This window comes from Carassius auratus, chromosome 4, assembly GCF_003368295.1.
Source record: "Carassius auratus strain Wakin chromosome 4, ASM336829v1, whole genome shotgun sequence".
Classification (NCBI taxonomy): Eukaryota; Metazoa; Chordata; class Actinopteri; order Cypriniformes; family Cyprinidae; genus Carassius; species Carassius auratus.
Genome location: NC_039246.1, coordinates 19,589,577 through 19,606,372, shown reverse-complemented (window position 1 = coordinate 19,606,372; position 16,796 = coordinate 19,589,577). Strand labels below are relative to the sequence as shown.

General features: G+C 37.2%; 1 protein-coding gene and 1 long non-coding RNA gene across 2 annotated transcripts in view; both read left to right on the top strand.

Annotated features, from left to right (window-relative positions):
• The first annotated feature begins 1,079 nt into the window (after positions 1 to 1,079).
• On the top strand, positions 1,080 to 9,166 carry LOC113061881 (nuclear pore complex protein Nup107). The gene is made up of 25 exons (XM_026231377.1): positions 1,080 to 1,087; positions 1,691 to 1,776; positions 1,996 to 2,088; positions 2,455 to 2,564; positions 2,672 to 2,801; positions 2,909 to 3,012; positions 3,224 to 3,351; positions 3,582 to 3,630; positions 4,361 to 4,432; positions 4,524 to 4,612; positions 4,693 to 4,976; positions 5,189 to 5,268; positions 5,901 to 5,960; positions 6,032 to 6,177; positions 6,271 to 6,319; positions 6,401 to 6,470; positions 6,557 to 6,672; positions 6,799 to 6,988; positions 7,065 to 7,177; positions 7,267 to 7,369; positions 7,954 to 8,114; positions 8,208 to 8,333; positions 8,416 to 8,529; positions 8,641 to 8,808; positions 8,944 to 9,166. Exons 1-25 carry the CDS (start codon positions 1,080 to 1,082, stop codon positions 9,049 to 9,051), a joined length of 2,757 nt encoding a protein of 918 aa, XP_026087162.1. The 3' UTR covers positions 9,052 to 9,166.
• A 652-nt stretch (positions 9,167 to 9,818) lies between these two features.
• The window catches only part of LOC113061879 (uncharacterized), an 18,234-nt gene continuing 11,256 nt past the window's right edge, over positions 9,819 to 16,796 (top strand). The window contains exons 1-2 of the long non-coding RNA XR_003278453.1: positions 9,819 to 10,117; positions 14,581 to 14,728. This is a non-coding gene — a long non-coding RNA (uncharacterized LOC113061879). The remainder of the gene's footprint in view (positions 10,118 to 14,580; positions 14,729 to 16,796) is intronic.

The following is a 16,796-nucleotide window of genomic DNA, read 5'->3' as shown; positions in this document are numbered from 1 at the left end:
CACTTATATCTGAAAAAGCCTCACTGAGCCCAAACTTTGGAATTATTGTGCTGAGGCATATTCTTGTTAAAGCATGAGTAAATGTCAATGTCTTGGTTGAAAGGCCTTCAGATCTCACAAAAGCATTCCAATGAAGCGGTGGACTTGGCTAACTCAAGAGTTCTTTCTTTTCAAGTTTCAGATCACAAAGAGAAGTCCTTACATTCTGTTTCAGAACATTCTCTTACATCCTGAAATCCTTTAGTCCTGCTAACTCTAGCTGTGCTAAGAAAGAAACCATTGTACTTCCTCTAGCAAAAAGCTGTATTTACACAGACTTGGTTTTGCGTCGTCTTTTTGGTTAAATCTTTCTGAAAAGGTTCCAGGTTCCATTAATTGACATCAAGCCATTACAGGCTTAATTCATTATCTTCTGTGTTCAGTATCTCCGATCAGGGAAAATAACAGTGCAAAGTCTTTAAGGCATGTAGATATGGAAATTGGCTTTCAAAAATAAACCCGAAGAAATATGCACTGAATTATGAGTAGGTTTTACAACTAACCCCTGCCATTTTTATATGAGAAAGAATTACTTGACATATCATTATAGACATTCATAACTACGTGACATTTGAACGGAGAATCCGTTAACTAGCCACCGAATACCACTCATGACATGAGGCAAGACATTTCAAGTTATTTATAGCCTAAATGTAAAAATAATCCCATCATACAGTTGTCATGTCACGTGCCACTAATGCAATAAATACAAGTTTAATTGGATTATATTGGAAATATATTTTTAAAGATATTAATGCAATATAAACAGAACAATGTTAAATGTTCTCTTAAAATAGCAATTATGTGACAATTAAAAAAGCAAGGCCCATTGCGATGCATGTGATTCCTTCTATAGCCAGTAGATGGCAGCACCTGACAGACGGTGGTATGTTAGTAATCACTCGTTCCTCCGCCCCAATAGAGGGCAGTGTGGAGTAATGAGAAGCGCAGCTCAGAGGAAGAACGACGAGCCTCAGAAGTGAAGGCGCAAATCCCGTTTGCTAGCATCATTGGCTAGCAGTTGTGACTTTACAGACAACATGGACTGGTAAATATTACGTTTTATTATAGTGTAACTGATGTATGAATTATGTCAGATTATTTTAGCTATTTTATTTGATTCGAGATTTGTTCTAATGTACGTTATCGTAGGAACGGCTCCACATGGCAGTCGACACTGTCCATATAATAATACACGAAATAAAAGAAAACACAAGTTAGCTTTTTTATTTATTATTAATTGCTAAACAATATGTGACTTTGATGTTATTTTCTGTCAATACAGCATTAACAGAACTTTACATTGTTTAAATAGTTATAGTTCTTTAGCTGCGCTTTGACAATTCATAGCTACCGTTAATTAATAGCTGTATTTGAATTATGAATATATTTTACAGGCCACGTCGAGTTCGTTTAGGTTTGTGTGTGAGTGTGGGTCTTTGTTAATATATATATATATATATATATATATATATATATATATATATATATATATATATATATATATATATATATAATGTTACAGTTTTTAGTCTGAAGACAGAAGAATCTGTGTTCCACTGTATCTGTGAGCATGTGGCATGAATAATGTTAATAACCCAATGTTATAATGATCTTGAAAATGTAGTTGTGGTGTGTGTGTTTTGTGCAGGAATCAGACCTGGATGAGTCCAGCGGTTCGGGACACTGAGGTGACCCGTGCTGCCCGCAGAAAGAGCTCACACAAAAAAGTTGCGTGTATCCTTACCAAAATCACAAGCCTTAGTAAAGTCCTTGCATTTATTTATGTTGCACTTTACAATGCTGATAGTTTCAAACAGCTTCACAGTGATAAACAGTCAAATCGCGTTGTTATTTAATGGTACAGAATACATCCTACATCCAACAATATATCTGTGCTGAAACTGTTATAAACATGTAGGAAGGTTTGTTTTTTTCCCTTTACTGTGTGTTCAGTCCCACCGGCACAGGATGAGACTCCTGGCACCAGCACTACCCCTGCTAGACCACCACTGCGCCAGACACCTGGATCCCTCCTCAGACAAACTCGTAAGGAAACCGATTTGCTCTCTGTCTGTAAAGATATAGATGCTGCATGCAAAAACACTCCAATTTAGAAATGACCAATAAATCATTTCAAAAGAGTTTCAGCAACACAATCATTGGTGATGTGAATCAGTCTTGCATCGATTCAATGAACTGGCTGAATCCTTTAGTACTGTTTTCTGTTTATGTAGAGTGGTCTGTATTGATGTGCAACTCTCTTTTAGAGTCAAACCAAAACATTATCACAGTTCATTCGCTATAGTTTAGAAAATGGTAATAAAATATGACAAGAACTCTGAGTCAAAAAAAAAAAATTTATATCTGGTGTCTGAATCTTTGTTTTTTGGTTTGACTGTAAATTATGAACAGTCACTCCAAGAAGTGCCCTCAGGAACCCAGATGTGTCAGCCATCCTTGGGACAGGAGGCAGAACTCCTCGTTTCGTTAACACACCCCGTACTAAAGGCAGTCTGAGCATGGTGAGTGACCAGAATTTATACAAACGTCCTTTATTCCTCCTGACTCCATATATTTAGCTGGTTTGATGTAAGTGGTAACTGTTTTGTTGTGTTTGTTGACACTTCAGAACTTGGATGACAGTGATTGGACGAACAGTCTTTTCCCGTCTCCTCTGTCTGGGCTGGTGGACACCAGCTTCACTGAGGATGTCAACATGAGCGCTCTCATGCTAAAGGAAGATGATCCCGGAGAGGCGGGTAAATAATCCTGATACGTAATCATTATCACTACATATGGAGTGACTGGTTTACATGATCTGCAGCTCTCTCTCTCTCTCTCTCTCTCTCCCTTTTTCTTCTCGCAGCTTCTCTCAGTTTGTTTCCTGATTTTCTGCAGTCATATTTACGCCGCGCATCCACAGATGTGTTTGATCTTTTAGAGGAGTATGAGGCTCTCTGTCAAGATAAGGTACATAACTAGTTCATGGGAATTTCAGAATCATGGGATTTAAGTTAGTTTCATTAAGTAGAAATGACTAATCATTTACAAAACAAAATGCATATATAGTATAAGTTATATTAGAACAAAAGAAATGTTTTGAATGGTGGCTAAATGAAATTGTTGCCAAACTGAAAACAAATCCTTCCCGAGATTTGTAATGCACTGACCTTTATTGTAGGTTAGTATGCTGCAGAAAATGGTTCTTCGGTCGGCCCCGGGTCAGCAGAAATCCTCCAAGACGGTCAGCATTACCTGGTTGCTGCAGCAAGAGATGGTGACCTGGAGACTCATCACTTCACTGTACAGGTGCAACACTCTCATACAATGCCGTTCAAGGGTTCGGCGTATAATGAAGAAATGAATCCTTTTATTTGCAAGGATGCATTCAATTGATCAAAAGTGACAATACAGGCATTTATAATGTTTCTAAGGATTTCTATTCATCATTAGATCCTGAAAATGATTGTTTCACAGGTTGCTCTAAAGTATTAAGCCACACAGCTGCTTACATATTGTTATACTTCTCTCAAATACAGAGACCGAATCCAAACCGTTTTAGAGGAAGACTTCATGATGGATATAACTGTAAGTGCATTTGTAGTGCATAGATGGAAAAACATGAATGTCATTGCATTATATTACAAAATGTCAAACTTTATAGCACAAGTAGGGGTGTGCGGTATGTGTTGTTTGAGATGTTATCGGAATTCTCGATTTGTGATTTGACATTATCATCAAGTATTTTTCAAAAACCATTCAAAACAGTCCTACAGAGTGCATTCTTTCAATACATGATTCAGTCTAATAAAATGCATTTAGAAAGATCACAAATTCAATTTATATTTTTTTATACCAGTTCATATTGTTTATCAATTTCACATGAACAGTGCCGTTTCTTCACCAAAAATTACCATGCTTACAAATGTAATATTGTTTTGTTTTTGTTTTTTGTACAACAGTTCAATAAATAAGATTTTAATTAAGAGACTTGCATTTTAGATACCATATTTCCTGTTTTTGCGTTATAGAGTTATGTTGTTTCAATATCGCATACCTTTAACCATAACCATATTGTTCGAGCGAAAGATTTAGCAAAATGTAGCCTGTTGGGGTTTAACTGATAAAACAGTAGACACACTGTCCAAAATGAACAAACCGTGCTCAAAAACTTTTAGAATGTCGTTACATTGTGCCATTGCCTCTTGGTGAGATATTTTGTGTTCATTGCAGTGACGTTCATGCATTAATGGTGACTTAAGCATGTATATTTTTTGGAGCCACTGTGTGTGAACTTGTGGTTGTATTTTTTCTGGAGATGCCCACTGAGAGTGAGAAGGCAGTAATGGAGCAGTTCTTCCAGAAGGGCAGTGTGGTGCGACAGAGCCAGGTACACATGCATCCATTTACACCCATCCTGCTTGTTACTGCATGGAAAAAACACTTAGCTCAGGACCGTGTGTGTGTGTGTGTTTATTTAGCTGGTGGTGGATTGGTTGGAGAGTATCGCCAAAGATGAGATGGGAGACTTCTCTGATAACATTGAGTACTATGCCAAATCTGTGTACTGGTACGTGATATCACTGCTTATTTTCATTATTGACCATCTCAAAACTCCGATTTGAGTTCTGGTGGTTTGTTGATGTGTAGGGAGAACACACTTCACACCCTGAAGCTGAGGAGGAATCAGTCCAGCGGTGGTTTTAGCAGGCCACTGGTCACAGAACTGGATCCCGATGCTCCCATCAGACAGAAGAGACCACTGGCAGACCTGGACAGAGAGGACGAGACTCGCCTGCTCAAAAACCTCTTTAACCTCATCCGAGCTGGCATGACTGATGAGGCTCAGAGGCTGTGTAAGCGCTGCGGTCAGGCCTGGCGTGCTGCCACTCTGGAAGGCTGGAAACTGTATCACGACCCCAACATCAACGGAGGTCAACACACGCACATACTAACTACCTTAATAATACTTAAGTTCAATAGGATTTAAAGGGATAGTTCAACCAAAAATGAAAATTCTGTTATCATTTACTCACCTTCATTTGCCATTAAACTTTCATTCTTATTTGATTGAGATATTTTTAATGAAACCAGATGCTTCAACTATTAAACCGCACAATCCATGTGATCCAATCCTTGTGTTTAGGAGGTGGAGAGCTTCAGGCGGTGGAGGGGAATCCTCATCGAAGCGTGTGGAAGGTTTGCTGTTGGAGAATGGCAGAGGAGGTGAGGAAACTCTTAGATCTTTTGATCTAATTGGAATTAAAAATCTCTTTCCCTTGTCTTTAAAGGGATATTTCACCCAAAAATGAAAATTCTGTCATTAATTACTCACCGTTCATCTTCAGAACATAAATAAAGATATTTTTGATGAATTCTGAGAGCTCTTTGACCCTCCCATAGACAGCAATGTAATAAACACGATCAACACACAGAAACGTAGCAAGGAGATCTGTAAAATAATCCAAGTTCAATAAATAAGTTAAACTGGAATTTTAAAAAGCTACTTTTTTGTGCGCAAAGAAAATACACGACTTAATTCAACAGTTCAATTTGGCGCCTGACACAAAAGGAGACAAATTGTTGAATAAAATCATGCTTTTATTTAAATTCTTGAGGGTGAGTTATTAATGACAGAATTTTCATTTTTGGGTGAACTATACCTTTAAGTACTCTGACATAGGCTTTTTTAATTCAGCAAAAAAAAAATTATACCTTGTACTGGGTAACACCAAGTCTCAAGAAATTAACAATGAATAAATTAGGTGAAATGTCTTTATTTAATACACAGCTTCTCTGAATGTTTGAGTCATTTTGTTTGTCGTTCAGAAAGCCTCTGCTTTGTTTTGCTGTTTCAGGAGCAGTTCAACAAATATGAAAGAGCCATCTATGCTGCCCTGAGTGGAAACCTCAAACAGGTTAATAGTCATCGAGCTGTTTGTGCTCTTGTTTTTCAGTCATTATTTGAATATGTCCTTGTTTCCTGCAGCTGTTACCCGTGTGTGAGTCGTGGGAGGACACGGTGTGGGCGTATTTCCGGGTGATGGTGGACACTCTGGTAGAGCAGGAGATCTGTTCTTCTGGTCTGGGCAGTGAAGAGCTGGAGGAGCTGCCCAGAGAGTTCCTGGAGACCAAGTACGACTAGAAACACCCTCTAATTTCCATCATACACACAGTCTTTATGTCCTTTTCCAGTAAGTGATTAATTCCATCATGTGGCTTTTTCAGTTGGACATTGGAGAAAGTCTTTGAAGAGCTTCAAGCAACAGAATCCAAAGTAAGAGTGAATGAATGAGGTTTCGTTTGTAAGAGACTAAACTGATGGAAATCTTTTCACACGTGTGTGTTATGTCGACAGAGGGTTCTGGATGCAACTAAGGAGCATTACCATTTGATTCAGAAGTTGATTATTCTCGGAGATCTTGATGGTATGCTTTGAGATCAGATTTTTTTTTTTAAATCTCACTTTTGCTTTTTGAAAAGTTTTAATGTTTCATTTAACTTGTGTTGAAAGGTCTTCTGGAGGAGTTCAATGATTGGTTGGGAAGAAGTACAGCTCTGCCAGCTCATCTGTTGCGCTTCATGTCACATTTAGTGTTGTTTTATCGCAGTTTGGGCATGCAACTCAAGGTACGTACATTATATGCATTTTTTTTTTTTTTCATTTTAGATTATATTTCTCTTCATGTGTCTAGCTTATTGCTTCATACATCACATGTTTGATGCAGACTCACCGCTATGATCTGTGTTTGTCAGGAGGAGGTGTGTGTAGATGTCCTGAAGGCCTACATCTCACTGTTAGTGAAAGAAAAGCAGGTGGACCTCATTGCGTTTTATGTCAGTCACCTTCCTGCGGACATGGCCGTGTCCCAATACGCTCAGTTCCTGGAGGAAGTCACTGAGACTGAGCAGCGCAAGCACTGTCTGGAGCTGGCAACCCAAGCAGGTGAGGACAAAGGGTCTTTTATCATGATCTGTGCTTTTAAATGTTTATTACACATTGATATTTTTGTGGAGTTTAGGTTTGGATGTAGCAGCCATCACAAAAACGGTAGTAGAGACCATCAGAGAGAGAGACACAGATGAGTTTTCCCACCATGACCTGACCCCTGCACTAGATGCAGCAACTACAGTGGTACAAATGACCTGCTAACTCTGTTCATTTATAAATCTTTATCCAATCAGCAATGGAATTAACACACAACTCTTCATCTGTCTACACAGGAGGATCAGCAGAAGATTGATGTCATTGACTGGCTGGTGTTTGATGCCGCCCAGCGAGCCGAAGCCCTCAAACAGAGCAATGCCATCATGAGGAAGTTCTTAGGTCAGACTTTTGCATCATCCTCTCTGTCACTTGTCGTAATCCTGACCTTGAAATCAGATTAGACCTTAAATAATGTCTTCAGGATCGTTCATACATGCGAGAATCTAACAGAGAGTTTTAACTTGGCTCAGAGGAAGGAAAGATTCATGTCTTTGCGGCAGCTTTTCTGCTGATTAACGGATAATACCAGACTTCACCTTATAAATGGTTGTAGAAAGCAAAAAGTCTATAAAATGCGCCTCAGTTTTGTTTTTATTTTCCAGCAGATGTGATGCAGGGCAGTGTAATTTTATACTTTAGATTTTTCATTGTTGGTCTATTCTAGGTAGCTTTAAAATTGTACGATTTGTTGTGGAGCGAAGGGAATTAAAATACATGCTTATAGTGTTTATTAATGTGTACTTTTGTTTTAATTGCCAATATTTTTGAATGTAATAATAAAAATGTGCATTATCTGGGAAATACAGTAGTTTAAACCAGCTTTTAAGGTTAGTTTACTCCTAGGTCTTAGTTAGGTCACTTAGCTTAGATTAGCGATATTGGTATTTTATTTATTCACGTCTAATGTTCCTCATTTCCCGTAGCATCTAAGAAGCATGACGCTGCTAAGATGGTCTTCGCCAAAGTGCCGGAAGATTCCATGCGGGAAATCTACCGCCAGTGGGAGGAGCAGGGCATGGACACGCCCCTTCCTGCAGAGGAGGAGAATGCTATCCGTGAGCATCTGTGCATCCGTGCCTATCTGGTGAGGAGCAGCTGCTTTGTGCAACACTGAATTGTCACTGTACTGAATGTAGTTAACGCGAGGTGATCTTACTCTGTTTTTCCCCTCCCACAGGAAGCTCATGAAGCGTTTAATGAGTGGTTCAAGCACATGAACTGTCCTCCGGTGAAACCCACAGCACCTGCTCAAGCGAAGTTTACAGAGAAGGTGGCCCATGAGATGAAAGAAGCAGAATACAAGGTCAGAAAACAGACCGTTCTCACAGTGCCGTGAACACTTCTAGCTTTTATCTTTAATGGCTTTTCTGTGTCACGTCCTCCAGATGGAGTATGAGAACTGGCAGGGCCGTCTGGGAGCGCTGACAGAGGATGTGAAGGAGAGGATCTATAATGTGCTGCTGTTTGTTGATGGAGGCTGGATGGTGGATGTCAGAGAGGTCAATATGTTTTCTATTCATTTACCGGTTTGGCTGTTTACATATTTTTAAATTCAGCAAATGCATTTTGAGTGTAGGAGGTTCTGGATTCATGGTGTGTGTGTTTGGCAGGACACTGAGGAAGACTCGGAGCGCGCTCATCAGATGACTCTGCTGCGGCGTTTGTGTCTGCCCATGATGTCTTTCCTCCTGTTAACCGTACTGCAGCGCACCGAGCGCCACCAGGAGAGCCTGCGTCTGGCTGACATCGTGGCGTCTGACCAGCACAGACTCTATGAGGTGTGATTGTAAATATAGACATGAGTATTGCATGTCAGTAAGACTATGTTGACTCCATTTGCTTGAGATCTCTTCGGAGTGCTCGTGTTAAACATGATGCTGTTCATTCATCTGACCTGACTTTCTTTTTGTCAGGTTTTCTCTAAAGACGAGCTGCAGAAGTTCCTCCAGAAGATGAGGGAATCCTCTCTGCTCCTGCTGGATAAAGGGCTGGATCCGCTCGGATATGAGATTCAGCCCTAGACACTGTTTGTTCCTCATGCCGTTTATGTGCTCAGAAAAAAAAAAAGAATAAAAAAAAAAAAAAGCTTTGTAATTTTGTATTGGAATAAAGATGAATTGTTTTGAATCTGGTGAATTGTTTGTGGAGAGTCTGATATTTCATCTTTCTTTTTCAAGAGTAATGCGTTTCTTTCCATTGGAACCTTTTTGTTTTTGTCAAGTCTTCCATATTAAATAGAATACCAGACAATTTCTTCCATTCTTTAATCATTTTATTTTGAATTTCTAGTTCTATTTTATCATCAGTGGTATCAAGGGAAGTTGTTTATTTCATCCACAGTTTTCCTCTTAAAATTTAACTTCATAAACAAAATCTGTAACACTTTAGAAAAGGGACTAATTCTCATAATTAACTAGTTGCATATTAGCATGCTTATTATTAACATATATGCTGTTATAAAGCACATTGTGTATGAGCATATCCTACCCAATACCTACATTTAACAACTACTTATTATTATCAAGCAACAAAATAGTAGTTTATTGAGCAAAAGTCATAGTTAATGGTTTGTTAATAACGAGAATTGGACCTTAAAATAAAATGTGACCGTACTCGTCAAGAAACGATTCAAATTTTTCTTTCAACAAAAAAATTAATTGCACAAGGACGCCATATATTCGTTCAGACTGAATCTCAAATCGATTCAAATCTGTTTGCTGACCCGTATGATAGATTCATTAAAAGAATCGATTCAAAAGAATGATTCATTCGCCAATGCGGCATCGTTAACAGCTGGCAGGAAATACTAGTCACACGACTTTACTGAGTTGTTTATTTAACTTTTCTGACCATAGTGGCATAAAGTGAAATAAAAAAGTAAACATAAAGGTTGCGGACACTCGTGTTATTGGATAGTCTTATCAAAGTTGTCCAATGGAGGCGCGAGTTCATCCGTCAAATCCTAATTAATTTAAACGACTCGAGCTTCGTGACAGGTAAGCGCTTGAGTCAGACCACTAAACTGAAGAAAGAAAGAGAAGACCTCAAACCTGCAGATGGCACACAACTCACATTATCTCCGCATCTGTAAGTCACTGAAAAATAACACGCTAAAATAATTTTGGTAATAGTATTTGGGTTTCACTGAACTTCACGCTGTCTGAAAACAACCATATTTCGCACTCAAACACAAGACTTTGAAATGAAACACCTTATTTGAAAAAATTACAGTAGTAAACCAATTACTTAAAGTAAAGCGCACCTTTCATATAGCCTTCACATTATTTCTGTATGGTATTTACTGTATTTATTTGTGCAGCATGAATACTGATCCAGTCACGTCAAAAGGGAAATACCTCTGTTGACCTTGTTAGCTTCTCGACATCAAATTATATCTTGGGTTGCTCTGGGTCACTGCTTGTTTTGTTTTTTGTTAATGACTAAATGTAAATGTAAAATAATCTAACTCTATATATAAAAATAATAATAATACCCCAAAATAACATTTTTTTAAGGACATTCAGTTCTTAAAAATGTCTGTAATCGTATAATAAATGACGGTTCATTTAATATCAATATTCTCAATTTCAGTTGAATGAAAAAGCAGATTTGTCTTAATTGCAACAAAAATACTAAAATCTGAGGGGAGCCTTTGAGTCAAAAAGATTGAGAACCGCAATTCAGTTCAATCCGAGTGTAAATTAAGTTAAAACATGCAAATTAAAGCACATTTTGCAGTGTGTAGAAGTGAAGAGTTGCTCTGCTCAACAGAAATCGGTAAATAAACCTAGGCAGAACAAATACCAATCATTCCCTCCCTCCAGTAAAAGTGGAAGAGAGGCATTATGGGATGGATGGATAAGTGATTGATCTGCATTTCAGATGGGATTCGTGTGAGGTTCAGTCAATGACATCATGATGCTGATACACCGTACTGACGCTTCTTAACATTAATGAAGTCATCAGTAAACAAAATCAGTTTCACAGGCAAGAGTTCTGTTGTTCTGAAAAAGCTAGTATTGAGTAACATACCGTCAGTTGTTTTGTCTGAGTTCAAATAACTTGTAAAATCGAGATCAGTGTCAGCCATACTGGGGAGTGTCTTAATTTAGACATACAGGGGCGTGTCTTAAAGGAATAGTTCACTCAAAAATGAAAATTATGTCGTTAATAACTCACCCTCATACCAGTAAGACCTCCATTTATCTTCTGAACACAGTTTAAGATATTTTAGATTTAGTCCGAGAGCTCTCAGTCCCTCCATTGAATCTGTGTGTACGGTCTACTGTCCATGTCCAGAAAGGTAAGAAAAACATCAAAGTAGTCCATGTGACATCAGAGGGTCAGTTAGAATTTTTTGAAGCATCGAAAATACATTTTGGTCCAAAAATAGCAAAAACGACGACTTTATTCAGCATTGTCTTCTCTTCCGGGTCTGTTGTAAGACGGTTAAAAACAAAGCAGTTTGTGATATCCGGTTCGGGAACGAATCATTCGATGTAACCGGATCTTTTTGAAACAGTTCACCAAATCGAACTGAATCGTTTGAAACGGTTTGCGTCTCCAATAAGCATTGATCCACAAATGACTTAAACTGTTAACTTTTTTAATGTAGACATACGGGGGCCTGTTTTAATGTAGACATACGGGGGCCTGTCTTTATCTAGACATACGGGGGCCTGTCTTTATCTAGACATACGGGGGCGTGTCTTAATCTAGACATACATGGGCGTTTCTTAATATAAACATACAGGGGCGTGTCTCAATCTAGACATACGGGGCGTGTCTTAATCTAGACATACGGGTAGTGTCTTAATCTAGACATATGTGGGCGTGTCTTAATATAGACATATGTGGGCGTGTCTTAATATAGACATGCAGGGGCGTGTCTTAATCTAGACATACGGGGGCGTGTCTTTAATCTAGCAGATTCTCCCGCGCTCCAAATCAGCAGAGGCTTGACAAGTTTGTTAGGGCTCTTTTAAAGGCTGTTTCCCGCTCTTCATTGGGTGTTAATAAGGCTCGTACTGCTTCATGTGTTTGATCTCGCCACAGGAAATGTTAAAGCATGTCCTGTGTGTTTGAGCAGCTCTAATTAGTAAAGACTGTTCATTTAAAAAGTGTTAATATATATGGTGCATGAAGAAATGAAAGCAGATTAAATTGAGCATTTTAAATTGAGACAGAAGCCCACTTGACAATGGAGGCGTCCCAATAGGTGATGTCTTTTCTTTTTTCTATTCATTATAATATCTAACAGCACTCAATTGACTTCACTGGTCATTTAAATTACTTTTAATAAAAATAACACTTTTATTCAGAAAGGATGCACTATACTGAAGACTGACAAGATGATGCAAAAAATTCAGCTTTGCCATCACTGGAATAAATTACATTTTAAAATATATTCAAATAGGCCACAGTTATGGTCAATTATATTATTATGTGTGTTTACTGTATTTTTGTTTGAATATATGCAGCCTTGGTGAACATTAGAGACTAATTCACTTTTTTACTGACCCCAAACCTTTGAACTGCAGTGAATAAACACCGCACATTATATAAGCATTATATACATTTTTGAAATGTCATTTTTGGTATACATATTATGCATTATACTTAGAATGGCTCGAGTTGATTTTTCCATATGAAATGCTTCAAATTTCTATTATATAATCCCTTTCCCCCCTAACATCTAGACTGCACATATAGTACTGTTTCAGATGCTAAATGTGTCTCTGGATATTTTCCAGTGACAGCATCATGTCGTCTGATTGCTCCCACTCTGTTCTGGATGAGTGTGCACTCAGCCTAATGTGTTGATTACTGACTCCACGGTTAGCATTAAAGAGCTTTGCTTTCCCACACAGGAAACAGCAGAGGCTTTGAGAATTAATTAATCAATCCCACGACTCTAAATGAATGCACACTCTTGTCAGAAAAATATGTATTTCACCATTAACCTATTGTGTTTATTTAATGACTTTATTACTTAACCTAGAGTACTTGTATTAGATTTTTGATGTCTGCTATAGTAGGAATATGCATAAAAAAACAATCTCATAAAGTGTGTGTGTTTGTGTGTGTATGCAGACCCTTAAGGAACCACTGAGCAAGTAACTCCTTCTGTGTCCTTTGGGTGGCGCTGTGATACAGGACAGCGTGTATCACTCAATAAATCAAAATGTTCAGAATCCTGGGGGGGGGGGGGTATTATTATTATTAATATTATTAATGATTATTTTATATGGATTAACACTACTAGTCAAAAGTTTTTGAACATTGAACATTTTTTTTAAGAAATCTCTTCTGCTCAACAAACATGTATTTATCTGAACCAAAAGTACAGCAAAAATGTTTGAAATATTTGACTATTTAAAATAACTGTTTCTATTTGAATATATTTTAAAATGTAATTTATTTCTGTGATTTCAAAGCTGATTTTTATCAGCATTACTCCACTCACATGGTCCTTCAGAAATCATTCTAATATTCTGTTTTGCTCTCAAAAAACATTTATTATTATTATTTTAATTATTATTATTATTATGTTGTAAACAGCTGATTTTTTTCAGGTTTCTTTGAAGATTAGAAGAACAACATTTTTCTGAAATGGTCTTTTGTGACATTATGAATGTCTATCATCACTTTTGATGAATTTAAAGCATCCTTGCTGAATAAAGTTTTAATTTCTTTATTTAAAAAATAAAAAAATACTCACTCCAAGGTTTTGAATGGTATAATGTTATAATGGTACAAAAGCCTTTTATTTCATAATAAATGCTTAACTTTGCATTTTTCTATTTCTATAAATGTAGTTAACTGTTTTAAATATTGATAATGATACAAATATTTATTGAAGAGTAAATCAGCATATAAGAAGGATTTCTGAAGGATCATGTGACTGGAGGAATGATGCTGAAAATTCAGCATTGATCACAAATAATGAATTACATTTGAAAGTATTTTCAAATAGAAAGCAGTTATTTGAAATAGTAAAAATATTTGACGCTATTACTGCTGTTGCTGGATAAAATAAATGCAGGTTTTGTGAGCAGAAGAGAATTCTTTAAAAAAAAAAAAAAATCATTAAAAATCTTAAAGTTCAAAAACTTTTGACTGGTAGTGTATATATATACCATACAAATAATACATTAATATTTATTACCAAAAAGTCCAAATAAATTAAGCTATCATCATTCTAACAAAAAAATGCTCATCCACATATAGCATGCATGTGCATTTCTCATCTTATAAATTAGATAAAGAGTTTCTGAAAGCCGCATGTCTAAATGACTAATTAACTGATTAAATATATATGACGGAGCTGGAGTGCTGCTCACCATCATGCATTAAGTGCTTTAGCAGTGGTCCTGCTCCCTGTGGTGGGCTGGAAACAAACCACTCTTAATGACTGAAGTACAGATGTTACTATGCTAGCTAAACACTGACCTGCTCAATATTCATCAGCCATGGTTAAAATGGTGCAACCAAGGAGTACCATTTTTGTTTGAGTAACAGCATTGTATTTTCTTTTTCCTTGTTTACAGATCCAGGAGTGTTTGTAGGCAGCTGCTCTGCATATGAATTGTGTCTTTATGTCACAGTATGAACTCAGACTCAGAAATGTAGGCCATGCTTTAGATGATTCATCCAAGTACTCTCAGCGTCGTTCTGCCCACAGGATCTCTCGATTCGGTAAGAAAACACAAACATCTACCCCAACAAACACATGCTGCTACATCCAGACACTCCTCATCTTCTGATACAATGCATAAATATAACAGATATTCATTGTTTTCATATTTGAGCTTGGACTGAAATTCTAAAGATGCAGGATGTGCGTTCACTGCGAAAACACTGCGTAAGTGTGCCGGCTGAAACAGTCGGTCGTACAGTAAATGTCTTTTAAGGGTTTAGACGCTTATTTTTAGAATGTAATTGTTCAAATGCTTGGGGTCAGTAAGATTGAAATTAAATATTAAATTATTTAAAATTAATTCATTGCTATATCCAGAAAGGATGATTTAATGGATCAAAAGTGACAGTAAGACTTTTTAATGTAACAAATAATAAAAAGAAATGCTGAAAAAAAAAACTTCAAAGAAACCTAAAAAAAAGTCAGTTTCCACAAATATGGAAAAAAAGTGGCACAAATGTTTTTCAACTTTGTTTAGTAATAAGAAATGTTTCAAATCAGTATTTTAAAGTACTTTCCGAAGGATCACGTGACATTCAGAAAAATTCAGCTTTGCCGTCACAGAAGTAAATTACATTTGACAATTTATTAAAATAGAAAATAGTTATTACATTTTTATTTAATTTTGTATACCGTAAAATACAATAAATCATGGCAAAAAGTCCCACCTTGTAGTCTTATATGAGAATTTATATGAGAAATTTTCATCTTATATATTGTCAGCCAGACAAAATGTATCAGTCCAACTCTTTCTTTCAAATGTTATTCATGTCTGTACAGAAAAACTGTGTTTTTGCTGAGTTTTCCTAATATGATATGAGCACTGACTCTGTACTACATACTAAGGCAGCGAGATGTGGGATGAATGTGTGCATAATGTGAGAAATTAGCAATGAAGAGCATAAAGGGAGTGCGAAAAACAAACAGATCACAGATTGAGTGACAAAATCGCTTTGTGACCCACTTTAACTGTTTGTTGTCAGCTTGTGGAAAATGATAACAGCCTCTTTTCACTGTCAATGAATGCTTATGTTTTTTTAAATGCACTCTTCAGTCCTATTTCCAAGTAGCTGTTTTCTAAAAATGCTCAAAATTAGTCACCGTTCAACTGAGAGGAACCACACTTGACGTAAAAAATCTGTTCTGAGAAGAGCTGTAATAGCAGAACAATGCATACATGTGCGTCTTTAGGCATTGTCCGATGTCACAGTGAAAACATCAGGAGCTATTAATAACCGACTGGTGAAGGCATCACAAGACCAGAGGAATATCTCTGTTGCTATGGAGTCCAGAGTTGATGACATCACGGGGCATGCGTTAATATGAAAGAGACGCTGCTGGTTACTGAGAAAGAGGAGATATGAACATGTGCATTAAACACAGCTGACATAAATGTGGGGGTTTTAGGGTTGTGTGAATAATATCAAGTTTAAAAAGATCTAGGTAGCCTATATATAAACCAAAACGCAGAGCTGTCTGGTTGGATGTGCTCAAAAGCATCTTGCTTTGGTGGAAGTGCTATCTATTAATCAAATGAATGCTTTACAACATGCATGAGAAGGTCACTAATGGAAAATCTAGTGCTTCTCGTCTCCCACGCTCAACAGAGAACACTGAGTGCTCAATAGATGCAACAATTAGACACACTCATGTGCCAAAGAAACTACTATCAATTAGTTAGGATCCACCAAAAGTGGTTATATAACGCAGTTCATGTGGGTCTTAAAGGGATATCTCGAATAAAAACGAGTCTTTCATTCGGGTACATGAAGTCCCCCCTCGTGATTTCAAAATGTAGAAATACACACAAAAGCTGTTTTGAAACCACAGTAAGGCCAAAGGCATTCATTTTGTGTTAAATAAGGTGCATGACTCTGACATTGTGTACAGAGCTGGAAGAACACTGATAAGGCCCTTTATCACTGCTCTAACAAACATCACACACACACACTAATATATATAGAGAGAAAAAAGCACTACAATAATGTTCTTTGTTCTCTTTAAACATCAGTCGTTCTTCATCATTTGTGTATGACGTATGACGACGTCACTAATTTCCCTGGCTCT

Coding starts and splice junctions, on each gene's coding strand:
- LOC113061881 (XM_026231377.1), top strand. Junction 3,352..3,581: donor CTCATCACTTCACTGTACAG/GTGCAACACTCT, acceptor TCTCAAATACAG/AGACCGAATCCAAACCGTTT. Junction 4,613..4,692: donor TATGCCAAATCTGTGTACTG/GTACGTGATATC, acceptor GTTGATGTGTAG/GGAGAACACACTTCACACCC.